General features: G+C 44.9%; 1 protein-coding gene across 3 annotated transcripts in view; it reads right to left on the reverse strand.

Annotated features, from left to right (window-relative positions):
- The window catches only part of STARD3NL (STARD3 N-terminal like), a 183,978-nt gene that overhangs the window by 64,277 nt on the left and 103,014 nt on the right, over positions 1–16,687 (reverse strand). For all 3 annotated transcript variants that reach the window (XM_085607453.1, XM_085607456.1, XM_085607457.1), the window contains one exon: positions 13,189–13,266. In XM_085607453.1, coding sequence (XP_085463579.1) covers positions 13,189–13,266 — 78 coding nt within the window. The remainder of the gene's footprint in view (positions 1–13,188; positions 13,267–16,687) is intronic.

A 16,687-nucleotide genomic window follows, 5' to 3' on the forward strand; every position in this document is an offset into this window, starting at 1 on the left:
ACATCAGTGAGGGCTTCATGAGAAGGGAGAAGAGATTCTGAAGGGGTGACTCCCGCCTGAAGCCCCTCTGTCAAGGCATACCCCCAAGGGTAGCTGAAGGTCCAAGTCTTCAGCATACCGCCTCCCCACCATAGCGAAGGAGGCCCCTTCCTCTTTAGCAACACTAGGACAGACCAGGTCAGCATCTGGTAAGGTGTACAGACCACTGGCATCCCCCAATTCCTCACACCAGTTGTCATCGGCCTCCTCAAGGTGGTTGTAGTTATAACGATTGTAAGGAACCGGGCCATTAGTTGTGTGGCATGCCCAAGTAATGAGTCCACATTCATCCCTTCTCTCAGAACCAACCCCGCCCCCCATTGTAGAGCTTGACTCTCTCAGGGTAGCAAAGCAGAGCAGTCCAAGGCCTACTGAATGGAGGTGGTGTGGGCTAGTAATCACCATTCGCTGGCAAGCACTATTAACACTCAATAAATGATTGTCCAGTCAGTGCTTTTCTTTAGAAAAGGAAAAGTGCATTTTTTACAAACACACTACTTAACACAACACAGTAATTTATAAATGCACATAGGGCTGGTGGATACCTTTGAAAACTTTACATTTGACCCCTAAAGGTTCATGACCTCACAAATCATAGGACCCCCTTGCATGTACAATACTGAACATAAACGCAAAATAAGAACCCAACTGTTATGCTGACACAAACCCTCCACAAGAGAAAACAAAAGATTTCTTGTAAAACCCTTACCCACCAGGGTTACCCCTTGGTGATATGCTTCATCATTGGGTCCATCCCGTTCCACTATGGAACGAGGCGTGTTGCAACCTACGAGATACTTGGGAGCACTTTTAAAATTATACAAAGATAAAGATGGTGGCGACAAGTCGGAGTGGGGGGATTCTATTTAAAGGTAAAGAGTAAAAATACTTGGCTAGAAGGTGTAACCTATTTATTCTGGCCTCTAGTCGGTATGGTTAAAATCAGACGGGAGAGGGAAAAGAAGGATATAATGTGCCGACTTTTCTAAAAGGTCAAAATGTTTCAAGCCACAACCCTATCGGCTTTTCATCAGGACTTAGGGAAACTCCTGCTATATTTTGTTAAACGCAAACTCTTTGCATGCTTTAAAATAGTTCATATACATTTACCACCTACTTTGTGATTATTTTCTGTATCTATGTAAGATGCTGAAAATGCTCATCATGGGTCTCCTGGATGAGAGGGTAGCCTTCAAACCTACTTGGTTGGCAACCGGGGCATGCATATATGCTGCCTGCCTGGTCTTTTAGCTAATAATTGATGCTGACAGCTGCCCAGTGCAATACAACAGAGAAAATGATGACAAAGAAATGGTGTCATCTGCAAAACTGAAAACAGGAGGGGGCGTAACTTGTATGCCTAAAAGTTTGGCCGCGTTTTAATACAGCTCCGCGTGGCCATCTACAATCCAACATAATCCTCCAGTGATATCTATCAGAACTGACACCTCGTTAGGCGCCCAGACTAAGTGTTTAGCTGCCTGTGAGAGTCTCCCCTATCTGGGTGGCTGGATCGAGGGGCTGATGAAGTGCGGCCTAACCAGCTGTTGTATGGACAGCTTAAGTCAAGGTCCGCAGTCCTCCAACAACTAAGGGTGTAGACTCGGATGCAGCAGGTGGTGACCCACAATGACTGGCGAAACGATTCTGCGGGACAACAGGGACACCTTGGTGCCACTGGTTGCCATGCAGAATTGGTGGAAGACCATGCCCAGGGCCTGGCCTGCTGCTGTTGCTGCGATCCTAAGGTGGCGCCAGCTAGACGTGGCCTTGGAGGCAGGGCAGTATAGGGGGTGGTGAGAGGGCAGCCACGGCCCTAGGCAAGTAAGATGAAGCAGTGAGCCTCCTTTTGCCCTGGGCCGCAGCCTGAATTTCGAGACCAGGAGATTGGGCTGCTGACTGCCGTGGCCGTGCTCTTTAGTGCGGGAGGTTGAAGCACGGCCCTGGGAGGACGAGGAGCCGTGGTGAGCTAAGGTGAGCGGCGGAGGGAGATGGATGGCCGCAGTACCGCAGGATCCTTTGGCGGCTTCTCCTGACCCCCCCATGTCCATGAGAGCGAATGTAGCGGGCCGGGCCCAGCTGTGCAGACATTGTGTGACCTCATTCTAGTGGTGGCCTCGACGTGGGGGTGTCCAGCTGCTACAGGGCCGAACTGATGCAGTGGGCAATGGGAGGCACCAAGACTGGTGACATTCAAGGTGGGCAGGGAGGGCTGAACCTACCCACAGTTACTGCATAAACCACCACCCTGGGGGTAGCAATATTGATGAACCCAGTGGGGTTCCTCCGATAGATTGGCTCCATTTATGATGCAGCAGGCTTCCTTATACTGAATAGATCCGAATTTTGAGGCCTCAGGACCGAGGAGACATAGAATCATAGTTTGTCTCCCTGGGGTGGTGTGCGTCTGCATCAACATTGCCTACCACTGGGGCTGGGTGCACCCGGTCCCATATCTCATCAGGTGTGTAGGACCATGAACATGGGAAGCAGTGACCGGTGGAATCAATTCAGGATGACTTATGCCCAGTTGTGGAGGGGCTCCATGCTTATCCATCAAGGGTGAACTCTCATTATGCTGGACTACCAGAAAACGCCATTGGGGGCAACACGTGGGGGGGGGGGGGGGGGGGGGGGGGGTTGGGGGGACTGGTCACAGAGATGGCGGACTTAGGTTTCGGTGCGGTTTGTGGGGGAGTGGGCCCCCTCACGCGGCTCAGCCCGCATCTACCCTGGCACTGCCATCCTGAGTTGATGCCTACAAGGTAACAGATTCGGTGTGCTAGACTGCTTTTGCCTTCTCATTGGGAATCAGTTGGGGGCCGGCGGGTCTGGTGTGGAACTGACACTATGAAGAATCAAAGATAGGTCAGACATGAACTAGCACACTATGACTAAGGACAGGGGACCACTAAGTGCCAAACAAAGCACACTCGACAAATATACCCAGCCAGGCGGGACCTTGGCGCAGGCAGGAGCAAACACCGATACAGCTGCAGTCCCGGATAATGCTGCCCTTCTCACAGTCATCACACAGTGTTGTGACGCCCTGGATGCCAGGATAGGTGCTGTGGGCTTCGAGGTCACTCTCTGCATAGTTAGACAAAACCTCTGCAATGCAGTTGTATGGATCACTGAGGCTGAAACACGGGTATCAGGGGTGGAGGACCTGGAGCAAACAGTATACAAACATACCTCTGTGACGAAGGAGCTGACGGCCTGCGTTGAGGATAATGAGGGAAGGACGTGCCGTAATAACCTCTGCTTCATGGGTTTTCCTGCAGGCTGCGAAGGTGCCTCCATGGAGTGGTTTCTAGAGGGTTGGATTTGTGAGCTGGTGCCATTGGGAGCCCTGTCCCCCTGTTTTGTGATCAAAAGGGCCCACTGGGCTTGGATCGGCCGCCCTCCCCCGGGTGCCAGTCCTCAACCAATTATATCCAAGCTCCTGAACTACACCATCCTTAAAAACGCATGACTTCAGGAGAAATTACTGTACTAATCACATACCATTATGATTTTCCCGGACTACACCAGGTTGGTACAGCAGCAGCGTCAGCCCTTCTAGGTGGCGCCTTTGCGAGTTAAACATCCGTTACATGCTCCAATACCTGCCAAAACCTAAAGTGATATATTAATCACAGACACTCTTCTTTGATAGCCCAGCAGAGGTATTCTAATGGACAGATGAGCAGGCCCACATTAAACCTAACACGCCGCCGAGCATGAAATCGGATTCCTCTCAGGGGGGCAAAAAGAACAAGACCACCGGAGCTCGGACGACTCGTCATCGTCACTCACGCTTGGCCTGGTGGCGCACCCGGCATATGGTGGGACTCTCATAAGTGACACTGAACAGTATGTGCACTAGTTCAGGCTTTCCTTGATACTGATATAGGTGGCCACACAACATGGTGATTAGGAATACTTGGCCCTCCTTGCAGTTTGTTAATGTTGGGTGGGGGATTCATTCGGACGTTTTTAGTGGTAGTTTTTTTATTCAGACACTAATGCAATGTTCAGTGATGATGCTATTGTTATGTTTGCTTTTAATTATGCTTTCATTTCAATGCCCACATACTACTCTTGCCCTCATCTGCTCTTACAACGGAACTCTGACATGAGTGCCCCACAACAGAAATGTTCCGCAAATCACCACCAAATAATTTCCTGGAACGTGAATTGCCTTCTAGACAAGGTCAAGAGAAGGGCAGTCCTAAGGCAGGTCATACAGACAGGGGCTGATATCCTGTTGCTACAAGAAATGCACCTAGTCGGGACAAAAAATCCATGCCTCGCCCATTGGAGGAACGCCCATGTTTATCATTCGGGATTTACACATAGTTCCAGGGGTACAGGTGTTCTAATAAAATGGTCGATTCCCTTCTAGCGCATTAGGACATAGATAGACAGGGATGGAAGGTACACAGCTGTGACAGGGTCGCTGTATGGGGAAACTCTTACACTATGAAGCATACATGCCCCTCCTCTCCTGGGACATTATTTTATCAAATTACTGACAAGGCTGCGGAGTGAGCTACCGGAGGGCCTGGTAGTGCTGGGGGAGGGGCATGAATGATGTGGTGGCCCCCGGCGGTGGATATATGGCACCCACAGGGATTGTCCAGATTAACGGGGTTGATGCCCCTCTACACCTTTATATCTGCTCTGGGTCTTATAGATATTTGGCGAGCCTACCACCCTGCACCGGGGCCTGTATTCCCATCGAGACTATTTCTAAGTCCCCCATAATTATTTACATAAAGTAACTGACAGTACTTCCAAGTGGCCTATTAGATCACTCCCAGGTCGCCCCGGGCCTTTGGGTGTGCCCCTGGAATCAAACATTTTGTTGGCATTTGTCACCTTGGCACCTCCAGAACCCGGACTATCACAAATATATGAAGGATTCTCTGGGCGGTTATTTAGCACATAATGTAGGCTTAGTTACATCTCCCCCGACACTGTGGGAGGCCATGAAGCCTACACTTCGTGGAGCGGACATTAGCTATTGTACTGGTGAGTGACGATGTAAGTTAAGACATATATTGGACCTGGAGACCGAGATCTCGGGCTTAGACCTGTGAGGTGGCCAACAGAATGGTCAACATGCATCATGTAGACAGCTTGTCCTGGAACAGCAACATTACCACTAGGCACTGATGGATGAAGCACGGTTGAAATGGAGGGCATCTCAAAGCCGTATTTCCCAGTGTGGGTACAAGTCGCGTCAGATGCACCATAGACAATCCTAGGGTGTCTCCAAGGCAACTTCCAATCCTTTAATCAAGAATGACTCAGGCACCTTACTTACAGACCCAAGAGTGGTGGCACATGGTTTTGCCTCTCAATTTAAAGACGTTTATATCAAGCAAGAAGTGGTGTCGAGCGCACAAATCGAGGAGTTCCTGTGAGCTCTACCGCTCCAGATTCTCTCTGGGGTCCATGATGCACTAGACACAGCACTCACAAAAAATGACCTTGCTTCGGCCGTATCGGCATGAACCCTGGCAAAGCTCCCAGACCCAACGGGTTCACCTCCAAAGTTTTCTAGGCCTATATGCATAAACTCCAGGATCACCTCCTGGAAGTCATTTTGTCCGCCTTGGATGCGGCAGTGATGCTGCCAGATTTTCGCCATGTGAAATAGTGGGTTTCTTCAAACCGGGTTGCCCAGCAGATAATTTCACTTCATCCCTTTCTATTTCCTTATTGAAACTCGAGGTAAGAATATTGGCTAAGGCATCGGCGAATAGACTTATCACAAGCATACCAGATCTGGTTCACCCGGATCAGTCCGTCTTTATTAGGCAACTCGCCACAATATCCACTGTATGTACAACGCGATTGCTATGGCTGATCGGTTACAGGAGCCCACGGTGATCTTTCTAGCTGATATAGACAAAGCGTTTGACTCTGTCAGCTGGGAATACCTATTCATCCTTCTCTGGTGCCTCAGTTTTGGCCCACAGTTCACTTCATATATCCAATTGTTGTACACAGACCTAACTGCGTCAGTGAGGGTGGTGGAGGCCCATTCGGACCCCTTCCCGATATGGCGGGGAATGTGGCAGGGCAGCCCCTATACCCCCTGCTCTTAGCTCTTGTTCTGGAGCCATTGGCGGTATGGGTGAAGATTGATGCACAGGTACGGGGCTTCGAATGGGGGGACGAATTATCAGATCAAATTATCTTATGAGTCAATTAAGTTATATCCTTCCTTACGTTGCCAAACACCACAGGTCCCATACTGCTACAGATCATGCACATATTTGGAGAAGCATTGGGCCTATACATTAATGCATCAAAGTCTATGGTCTATGAAGCAGTTCATGGGCCCCATGACCTGCGATGGGCATCAGGTCTGTGACTCGCCACCAAAAGGTTCAAATACTTGAGTGTGTATCTACCCATGATGCAGCAGTAGCTTGGAATGCCAATATTGAGCTGGTATTCGCTCGCCTCAAAGAGGATATATAAAATGTGGTTGGCGCTCCAGTTATCCCTCCTCTGGCTTTCAGCGATTTTTAAAATGGTCTCCCTGCCCTAATTCCTCTATTAATTACAGAATTTCCCTTATGACGTCCCACAACACTGGTTTTGTAAGCTGAATTCCATCCTTAATAGCTTCCTGTGGGAGGGAGGTACCCCTTGTGTTGCTCTCGTCAAATGTTTCCAGTCCACCTACTGTGGCGGCATTGCAGCAGATGTTGAATCAGATTATCTAGCGGCTCATCTCCTGATTATCAATGACTGGTGGTATGATACACGAGGTGACCCAGCATATGCACTAGACAAATTGGCAATGGGTACACCATTAGTTACATATCTATACAGTACAGGAAGAAATACTAACCTCCCCTGGCGACATACACTGTCCCTAAATCCTGGCATTCAACACTTCGTCAGACAAACTGGGGGGGCAGATTGACGGAGAAGACACCGCTATGGTCTTCAAGGTGGCTGAGCTATCAGGATTCCAGAAGTGGTATCTCATTGGGATCTCAGTTCTAGAGGATGTCATGGAAAGCACGTTTCTTAAATGCCTTCAAGATCTTCAAAGGGGATTCCAACTACATCACAGCCAATTCTACAGGTATCTTCACCTCCGCCATGGGTGACCCCTTACATAAATTCTCTTTCAGACCTCCCTAAATGTAATCCCTTTGAGGGTAAACTCATCACGTGGGACCTAGCAGACCACAAAGTCACAAATATTTACCAGACACTCATATCTAACTAACCAGACAGTTCTGGTACCCTTCTTGTAGACTAGGAAGCTGATGTGGGGGGAGTTGGATAACAAGGACTGGACAGAGATTCTAGGCTCCACACAAGCTGCAGCTATTGCGGCCAGGCTTTGTTTGATCAATTCAAATACATACACAGGATGTATCTCACGCGTCATCGTCTCTAGCGTATGGGAATGATCGCCTACCCGACCTGTCACAACTGTAATGCGGACGAAGGTACTTTCATTCACACAGAATGGAATCGTTTGGAGGGGGTGTTCACATGCTTGGTGAAGTCCTGCCCTGGCAGATCCCACAAAATCCACGGCTGGCCATCCTCCATCTTACTCAATATGTGGGCAGGAATATTTATAAAGTGTCCCTCCATCGCTTGGGCCTGAAGCTGTCCAAATGTGATATTTCCACAGAATGGAAAGGGGTGCCCCCCCCATTGCTGATGCTATGGAAGAAGGGGGTGGACTTTTGAATGGGGCTAGAAATAGCAGTGTACGAGGCTAGGAGCAACCCCCAAAAACACCCAATAATTTGGCAGAGATGGGCAACTTACAGGGGAATCGAGCTGCCACCGGTACGTCAGATAAGCAAATTCATAGATGGAGAAATAAGGACTTTCCATGGCAGGGGGAAGGCCACATAAGGATGAGTGCACAGGTCTGGTGTTATGCAACTGCCAGGCCGAGTTTGTTTTATTCGGTGTCACAGATGTGAGGTGGGAGAGGGAGTGGGTTGGGCTAAATGATCTTTATTTTTCAATCTTTTGTTTATTATTGTGTTCCCTATATTATTTGTTCACTGTATATTTTTTTGTACAAGTATTTTTTCAATTGGGCCATGTTGGCCGTGATGATCTTTAAATCTGCAAACTAATAAAACGTATTAAAAAAAGCAAACCTGAAAACAGGTACTGCTTAAAACAGATCACAGAAGATTCCGTTTTGTATCAAGTCTGTTTTATTGGCTCCTCTGTGGCTCAAATAATTGTTATACGACTCAATTCATAGACAGACAACAGGGCAAGATGAAAATCTGTATATAATTTGCGTATCAAAACTGTCCTTGTGTTCATTTTCCTATTTTATGATATTGTACAAATCACTTAATTTCTTTTCTTTATGTTCAGTGTTGCTGGGTTACACTATACTGAACTGGACTTTTATCTTGGAAGTAAGATAATTCAGTGAGCTTTGTGAAAAGGTCATTGACATGCTACAGAAATCCTTCTGATTTTCAGAAGCAAACTACAAAAACAATTGGCAAAGTCAACAGGTCTGAGTTTAATGTGCTAATGCATGCATCATCGTTAGCACATTTATCCCAGACAAATTTACAACATACAGTCGCTCTACATGAAAACACCTATGCCCTCAATACAGTGCAGTTTTTTCCTATGTCAAATGAAGGTCAGAAGGCTAAAGAGTCTCTAGTCCTTCTTTAGTTTTATGCTAACTGACCTTGATTTGACAACAAAAAGAGGACTTCTTAAAGGAATCTTCAATATAGGAAGCCTTATGATTTCTAGACAAGAAAAAATAAAATACCCAGGACTGGCAACACCAATGAGACCCAATGGGAAGGAAGAACGGGCAGGAAAAATGAGGAAGACACACATGGAGAAGAGAGAGTGTCAGAAGAGATAAATGATGAGCCGGTAGAAGGAAAAAGAGGGTGACACAGCAAAGAGGGTGAGATGGGAGGCAATAACGAGATGGAGGTGCGGGTAGAAGAAAGCTCAAACACAGGAAAGAAGGATGGCTTCGAGGGAGGAGCAAGGGGGAAGCTGGTGGGAGCAAAAAAGAGTGAGACACAGGAAAGAGGGAGGGCAAGAAGGAAGCCAGCAAAAGCAGACATGTGACCAAAGTAGAAGGGGAGGATAGAGCATTGAAGAGTTATGTCAAATAGTCACACATATAGTCCAATGAAAGCACTCTACTGGAGGAGGAAACATACACCCTGATGCTCAAAAACAGGCGAGAGAGAAGTAATGCTGTGGGCTGAGTCAAGAGCTGATTCATAAAGTCCCAAGTCAATGGCTAAAAGAGACGGGTCATAAACAAACCAATGTCTAAAATGGGCAGACCAAAAGTGCGCTCAAAGGACACTTGGGAAGAAAGGACTGTTTGACCGCTTTACTGTGAAAACACAGACCTACAAATACCTTGCCATAAACCCCCATCCCAAACAAAATCTAATGGTTCTCTATTCACCTCATACAACACTGTGCTGGCACTATGTAAACTTGGTGGAGGACACTATACAAAATTAGGGGAATACAATTATTAAGAGACATGTTACAATGACTGTGCTTTATAAATTACTGTGCTTATGTAATGTGCCTTAGGTTTACTTCATTAGTCTAAAAATACAGGTTTCTTATTACTAGGAACTTAGATTGTTATCACTGTTGTATTTATTATATGCATCCACCAATTAATACTACTAAAAAATGTTTCAGTTCTTCATTTCTAAGACACATTAGTGAGATCCGAAAGGATATTTGTCAGCAAAAATCTGGAAAACCTGCAAGAGTTTTTAACTTATGCTTCACAAATTCCTATTTTAACCTCTACAAGGAGACCATACTGTCATCCTGATCTAGGGCAGACTGAGACATCTCACAGCCATCCAACTTGGATTCTATTTCAGTTGCACTCAGTCTAACTGGTTCTACATGTTTTGGCATTTAGTGTCCAAAATGACTTTCAAAGATACATGTATAATTGCTCTTTGAAGTTCTTCTTTAATTTATTACTTTGTGGTGCTCTTAAAAACTGCATAGAATGCATGTCTTCTTCAGGCAACACTTTACTTCCATAACAGGTGGGATTCCTTTAAGACTAAAATGAGATATATTCATATAAAACATTTATTTTCATACTTGTTAACCTACTAAATAAAAAACGAATATCAGTTTTTAAAGAAATCTGAAGAAGCCCCTACTGTTAGGAATGAAACAGCAAAGCTAGCTGTTTCCCCCATATTTATATTTTTTATTTGGCATTTTGTTAATTACACTGGTTGGTATACTTTAGCCTTCCTATAGGATGGGGCATGTATTATACTCATCTCTAAAGTGAATTCTGCGTACGCTTGTACACTTTTGTGGTCTGCATACCAATACAACAGATGGTTGTCCCTATAAGATACCACTAGTAGTATGTTAGACTGTCAAATTGATGGCTATTGTTTAATCCTTCCAAAGCTCTTACTGGCAGCTATTAATAGACTACTGCTGTGACCGATCTATTTGATGATGCTCATATTTTACGTTATTAAACCTCTATTACTGAACATGACGACTAGCAGCACACCTTAATGATAACAGGAGCAGGAGGCCTTCTTAGTTTCCCAGTTATAAAGTGTTTAGAAAATGAGTACATATGTCTGTATGTGAAATGATATTAAACCAACAAGAATGGCCAAAATGTTATTTGCTAATAAGAGCACTTAGAGACCCTCTTCCCCTTTCTCCGCATGTCCCTCCCACACTCTCCCTTTGCTCGTCCTTCAAAGCCGGGTTCTCTCTTATTTTACTGTCAAGTTCTGTCCCACCACTTCTTTACTCATATTTGGTCCATCTGCTCCTTTACTGCTCTCTGCCCATATCTCCCATCTCTCCTACTTTCTCAGCTCTTCATTTTTTCCTTTTTCCTCTCATTTCCCTCCCCTTCTTTACCTCAAAATCTCTTCTCTTTTTTCTATCCTTCTATCACCTCTATGCCCTATCTCCATCTTGCCTTTCCCTCTCCTAACCACACATCTGTTTCTAGGACCTCTGCCCCTTCCTTACTCCTCTTTTCCTTACTTCCCACTCTGTCTCTTAATCATCCCCACAAATCTCTCCATCTCCCTCCATATCTCACCATGTTTCTCTTTCCTTCCTAGGCTCCTCCCTCCCCATTAATCTCAATCTCTGATTCTGTCAGCTTTCTATTTAGGGCTAGCTGAAGAGAGCTTTAACAGTAATATTTATTTGTTTGAAGAGTGCAAGGACAACCTTATAAGGAAAATCGACCTGTCTGGATTATCCAGTGCACCAAATCAGTAATATTTATTTATTTTACAAGCACAAGGAAAACCTTATTTGGAAAACCAACTTGTCTTGTTTATCAAGGACACCTAATCAGTAATACTAATTTGTTTGAAGAGTGCAAGGAAAACTTGCTAAGGAAAATCAACGTAACTTGTGTATCCGGTGCACCATGATTATAGCCTCTTGAAACCAAAAAAGTCAGTGGGAGGGACAAATTCAGTCACAAAACCTCTACATATCCAAGAGAGGAGTTTAGTCCACACAGCTATAGGACAGCTAGGAACAACCTATCCACATAAACCAGTTAGTCCCTTTTTGTGGATAACCAGTTGCACACCTACTGAGGCAATGTCCTAAAGCTCAATAATCCACAACTGCATCACCAAATATCTTGTAAGGATGTGTTAAACAATTAGATTCTTTATTACTCTTTACAATCTCCTTCATGAAATACAGCCTAATAGCCAAAGTGTTTCACTCATATACCAAGGGCTTCCTCAGGGCTAATAATCTAATGCTGACTGAAGGACTGCCTTGCTGCCTTCAGAACTGGACCAGCTTGCCTTCATCCCAGGCTACACAGAGTGACTCAAAGTTGGCTGTCCTCTTGTATGAACTACAGGGACACACAAAGCTACCAGAGACCTGACTGCATCTGGACCTACCTGAGCCCTGCTGCTGGCCTCTGCTGCATTGTTTCCTGATCCCTAAGAGGTGTCCCCAGGTCCTGGACACTTGGTTGGAATCAGTGAGCTCATCCACAAGAAAAAGGTCAAAGTCCTAAGGTTTGGGCTCTTCCTGACACCCAACCTGCTCTTTGTGCCAAAAGCCTCCTCAAATGGAACTCTTCGCACCAAACTTGAGAACAGGACAGGACAGGGCTTACCTGGTCCCTGTACCTGGCCTGAACTTGTGACTTTCCCCCAGTCTAATGAGACAAGATAAGAGGAAAAAAGATCTTTCTGCTTCTTGTGCTATTTTCACTTAAATATTCAGAATTCTATATCTGTTTTTACTGATTGGAATTTTGTCGTCCAGGTATCATTTTATTCATTAAAATTTACTCCATGTTTCTAAATTGGTTTGGGATTTTTCTTGTGCTGTGTTTTCACTTTATTGCTGTTTGTGCGTTGCATAAATACTTAAGTTAAGCCTTGCAGCTCTTCTGTCAAGTGACCAGAGGTTTAAGCACAAGTTTGTTTAGTGACTTTTGTGGTTCACAAGATTTGTGGTTGTTGCCTGAGTTGGGTTTGCACCCAACTCAACAAATAACCTAATTTCTTACACTTTCTCTCATTGTAGGGATCTTTCTGAAAATTGGTACTTCTCTCGAAGTTGACATGGATTGGACATGTTGGCACTGTGCCGCCGGGTACAATGCTGTCCCGATGTGAGGTGTAGTGTAGTAGTAAGCCTTGAGAAACCAAAGCAAGAGCCCTCCTGAGGCATAATGTCACTGGTCTTGCTGCAAACTACTTGCCCTGTTGCATTACAAGTATAGCAATGCTGCTGAGATGTCCTGCCATGGTCTCGTTAAAATTATAACAGATCTACTGAGAACTACTGGTTGTCAACACCCTAGGTTTCCACCGTAACCCCTTTAAGAACTTCCTTAAAAGCCAGAAAGAGACTGTTTGGGGAATTAATTTACTATCTTACAACTTATAAGAGTACAGTGTGACAGAAAATTATTGGTATATTTCATGTTTTAGAGTGATAGTGAGAATTAAATATGTCCTTTTTAGCAGGTCACATGAAATCAATACAGTAACAATCTCATAGCTGCATTAATAAAAACCTTCTGTGATTTATGTTGCAGGAAGCACAACATACTTCAAATATTTATATAAAAGCAGAACTAATACTTACCGCAACTGCCCACCAATGATGAACCAGACATGCTGCATACGCAAGAATTAACACACTGAAACGAAATACCGACAGCAGCTGCATTTGAAAAAGAACATTTAAGAACATTAAACAAGTATGTAATACTTTAAACTGCTCAGATGTTTGATCAAATTAAAAATACATTACCACATTACCCTTAAAAATAGTAGAGACCAAACCATACAGAACCAAACAACCAGATATTAATCAAACACAAATTCCTTTCAGTTTGAGTAGGGCCCCATGTTAATTGAAAGAGTGAGCAAGTTATTTAGTGTAGCATGCAATATGGAGAAAATCAAATCTTGGAGATAGAAATCAGGACAATCTGACGTATTTTGGACTCACCAGGTAAAATAGCATTTCACTGTGGGAGCGCTTCATTTCTCTTAAAAAAGGTACTTTTGCTGACCTGTCCTCGCAATTTAGTGCCAATTAGTGGTGTTTCCCTAAGGTTGGTATATTATCTCACCTTATTAAAATGCTGGCTGTTGGGGTCGAAATGCCCCCCCACCCCCTTAATGGCTCGGTAGAGTGTGCACCCATGTCCTGAGATCCCTTGTGGAAGGTAATTAGACTTTTTTTTTTTGACATTTTTATTGAATTTTACAATGAACATACATCAAGAGAATAATGATAAGGAGGCAGTAATAAATTGTGACTAAATAAATGAGAAATTCTAACAAAATAAAAAGTAACGATAAATACATGACATTTGTTGATGAATAATAGCATATAAATATGGAGCATATAAATAGATATGTTGTGAATAAATAGCTACATAATTAAATAGATAAATAGTGAAAAAGCAGAGAAATGTAAGGGGAGGGGAGGAGAATGCAAGAAAGGCAATAATTAATAGATATGCAAATGGCATAAATAAGAAATTGAAATAGCATATTTTATTAATTCATTAATTGTCTCAGCAACGCTTAAATCACATGTTTGTGCCTTCTGGGTACTGGTATGAAAACTAAAGTTAGGCGCAGTGGCCTGGAGTGATAGAAAAAGTGTACTTCTCTTTTGTGAGATTGAATAAAGTCATCTCAGATTAACTGGCAGTGGTAGCAGAAAATGATTAATGTAGAAGGAGCAGCCTTTTTAAGTCTCGCAAAGGGCAGCGCATGCGCTGCCTCTGCGAGGCATCATGTAATCTGTATGTTACCTGCAACTCCGCCTATTACCGGTAATTTCTCCTGCCGGTTGCCATTTGTTTATTGCTGGCATAGCTCCTGTTAGCTGGCTTTTTATTGATTGTTGATCAGATACGGACTTCCGTTTAGTCCGGAAGCAGCGGCGCCTAAGTACTGTTTACATCTGCTTTTGTGGTGTATGTGTGCTGGAGGGGAACTTTCGTTAACATACTTCCATACATAATGAGCATGGCGCTCGTCATGAGCGCAGCGCTGTTAATTGTTTCTTTGTTTTCTCACTCCCCCTATGCCGGGCTGAAAGAGGAGGGTTTATAATGTAGATTTCAACACTGGCACCGTCTCATGCCTGACGCCCGGGCTAACACTACAAGCTGCGCCCTCCTTGATTACTCGCCAGCACAAGCTCCGGAGCAGCGTCAAGGCACTGCAGCGGCATGCCAGTCAAATGTCCAGGCTTCCCGACCCACTCCAAATGAGCAGTGCGCAAACTAGCAAGGGCGAAGAATCAGCTTTCACAGTGTTAGTTTCATCGCAACTCCAGGGCTCGGTTGAAAAAATCCCGTGGCAAAGGCCTATTTTGCCGAGCATTGACACAGCGTGCACCCAGAAGCCCCAACAATGCCTTCTTCCCCTTCCATGATCTTTGGTTTTCGCTATAAATCCAAACGGACCTTTCTACGGCATAGTACGCCTTAAACCAACCCGTAAATGTCGGTCATTCACCCCACCCGTGTGCATCACTCTTCTTTCTGTAGAGTCGTAATGGCGTAATGGTGACATGGTGCCAATAAATCTGCGCACTATCAACCCTTAATGCACAACATTGTACCACCTGTTCACCCAAGCCGTTTTAACCTCCATACATGCACAACACGTGTGACATGATTAATGTTACACTCTTATGTGAGGCCATAAAACTGATGGATCTGACAGGCAGTGCATGTCAGAATCGGAAGCCGAAAGTCATTCCCAGTCCTCCTTCTCTTTCAACAAAGGGATTAATCATCCCACGGTTCTGGTACTTTTGACTTTAGTGTGCCCTGGCTGGGCTTTGTCTTTTCTGGGTGCCTCCTCCTCCTTCAGGCTATTTTCGACACCTTCGATTGAAAGCCAAGGGCACACTGGCTAGCTTCAAGTACGGGGCAGTTGCGCCAATCAGGCAAGGCTAGCCAACACTATCAAAGTAAATACCACCCTTTGATTTGCCTAGGAAACATATCTAGAATGGGAAATCATTCCCTGTGGAATACATCACAGGGAGGAAACTAAGCAACACCCTTGTTTTGCTGTCCAGCTCAACTGTGCCTCCTCCCTAGCCACTCACATGAAAGAGGCGTCACCTGACCAGTGAGATAGAGACACTACCAAGTGGCTTAATTCCCTGACCTTTGTAGATATGCGTCTCTGAAAATGCCAATTGTTTCCCACTTGCACAATATTCACATACTGAATGGAAGCAAAAATAGCAACACCGGTTGGTAAATGCAGATGACTCATCTCACCGTCTGTCACAGTTTAAGAAGACTTCTGCGTGTGGTCAGTACAGTACTCGAGGTTCATAGTAGCCTCAGTACTTATTCCATTACACGCGCGTGCACTTATACGTGTCAGCCATCGAACTGCCATGCACCTGCCATGGCTTGCTTTACGTTCTGTCATGCATTGGACTGATGTGCGGTGCTTTTCACCCCTACCAGGATCTCGCACGACAGGGCTCCATGGAACACCGCCTTGAAGAGGCATAACGTTATGCTGCAACAGATCACAAGTGAAGTCTGAGGTATGCTGGGAATGTGCTTAACATTCAGGTGGACTTTTCTTCTGCGTGTCCTATTATCAGTATGCCTGTACTTTCTTTAACCCCCCCCACACACACACACCACTCCTCCCTAGAGGCAGACTTCCAACAACTTGGTGCTTCCAGGGCAGTCCACTTGTACGTCTATAAGAGAGAGTGAAAACTAATATTCCAAGGAAAAGTCTACTTTTCCCCACCTTGCCATGTGAAGACCACAGTGTTGTGAAGTTAACAAGTACTGTACAAATAGCTGCACTAATCTTCACAGCAATGAAAGAGGTAAGCTTCCGGGGCGTTATCAGCAGGTAAATGCTGCTAGAGATTCCCAGGCAGCAGTAAACATTCCTCCTCCAGACACTGCAGACAGCAGCGTATTATCTCTCCATGTACAGTTGCTTTTGAGCACCTGTGTGTTATCTCGTGCTGTGCCTTTTCTGCTAATCACTCATTTTCCATAAATAAATAGTTTTTTTTCCCCTACCGCTCTCATTTTACTCACTCGCATCCTATCCTTTCTGGGCTTCCC

Source organism: Triturus cristatus, chromosome 5_2 (genome assembly GCF_964204655.1).
Source record: "Triturus cristatus chromosome 5_2, aTriCri1.1, whole genome shotgun sequence".
Classification (NCBI taxonomy): domain Eukaryota; kingdom Metazoa; phylum Chordata; class Amphibia; order Caudata; family Salamandridae; genus Triturus; species Triturus cristatus.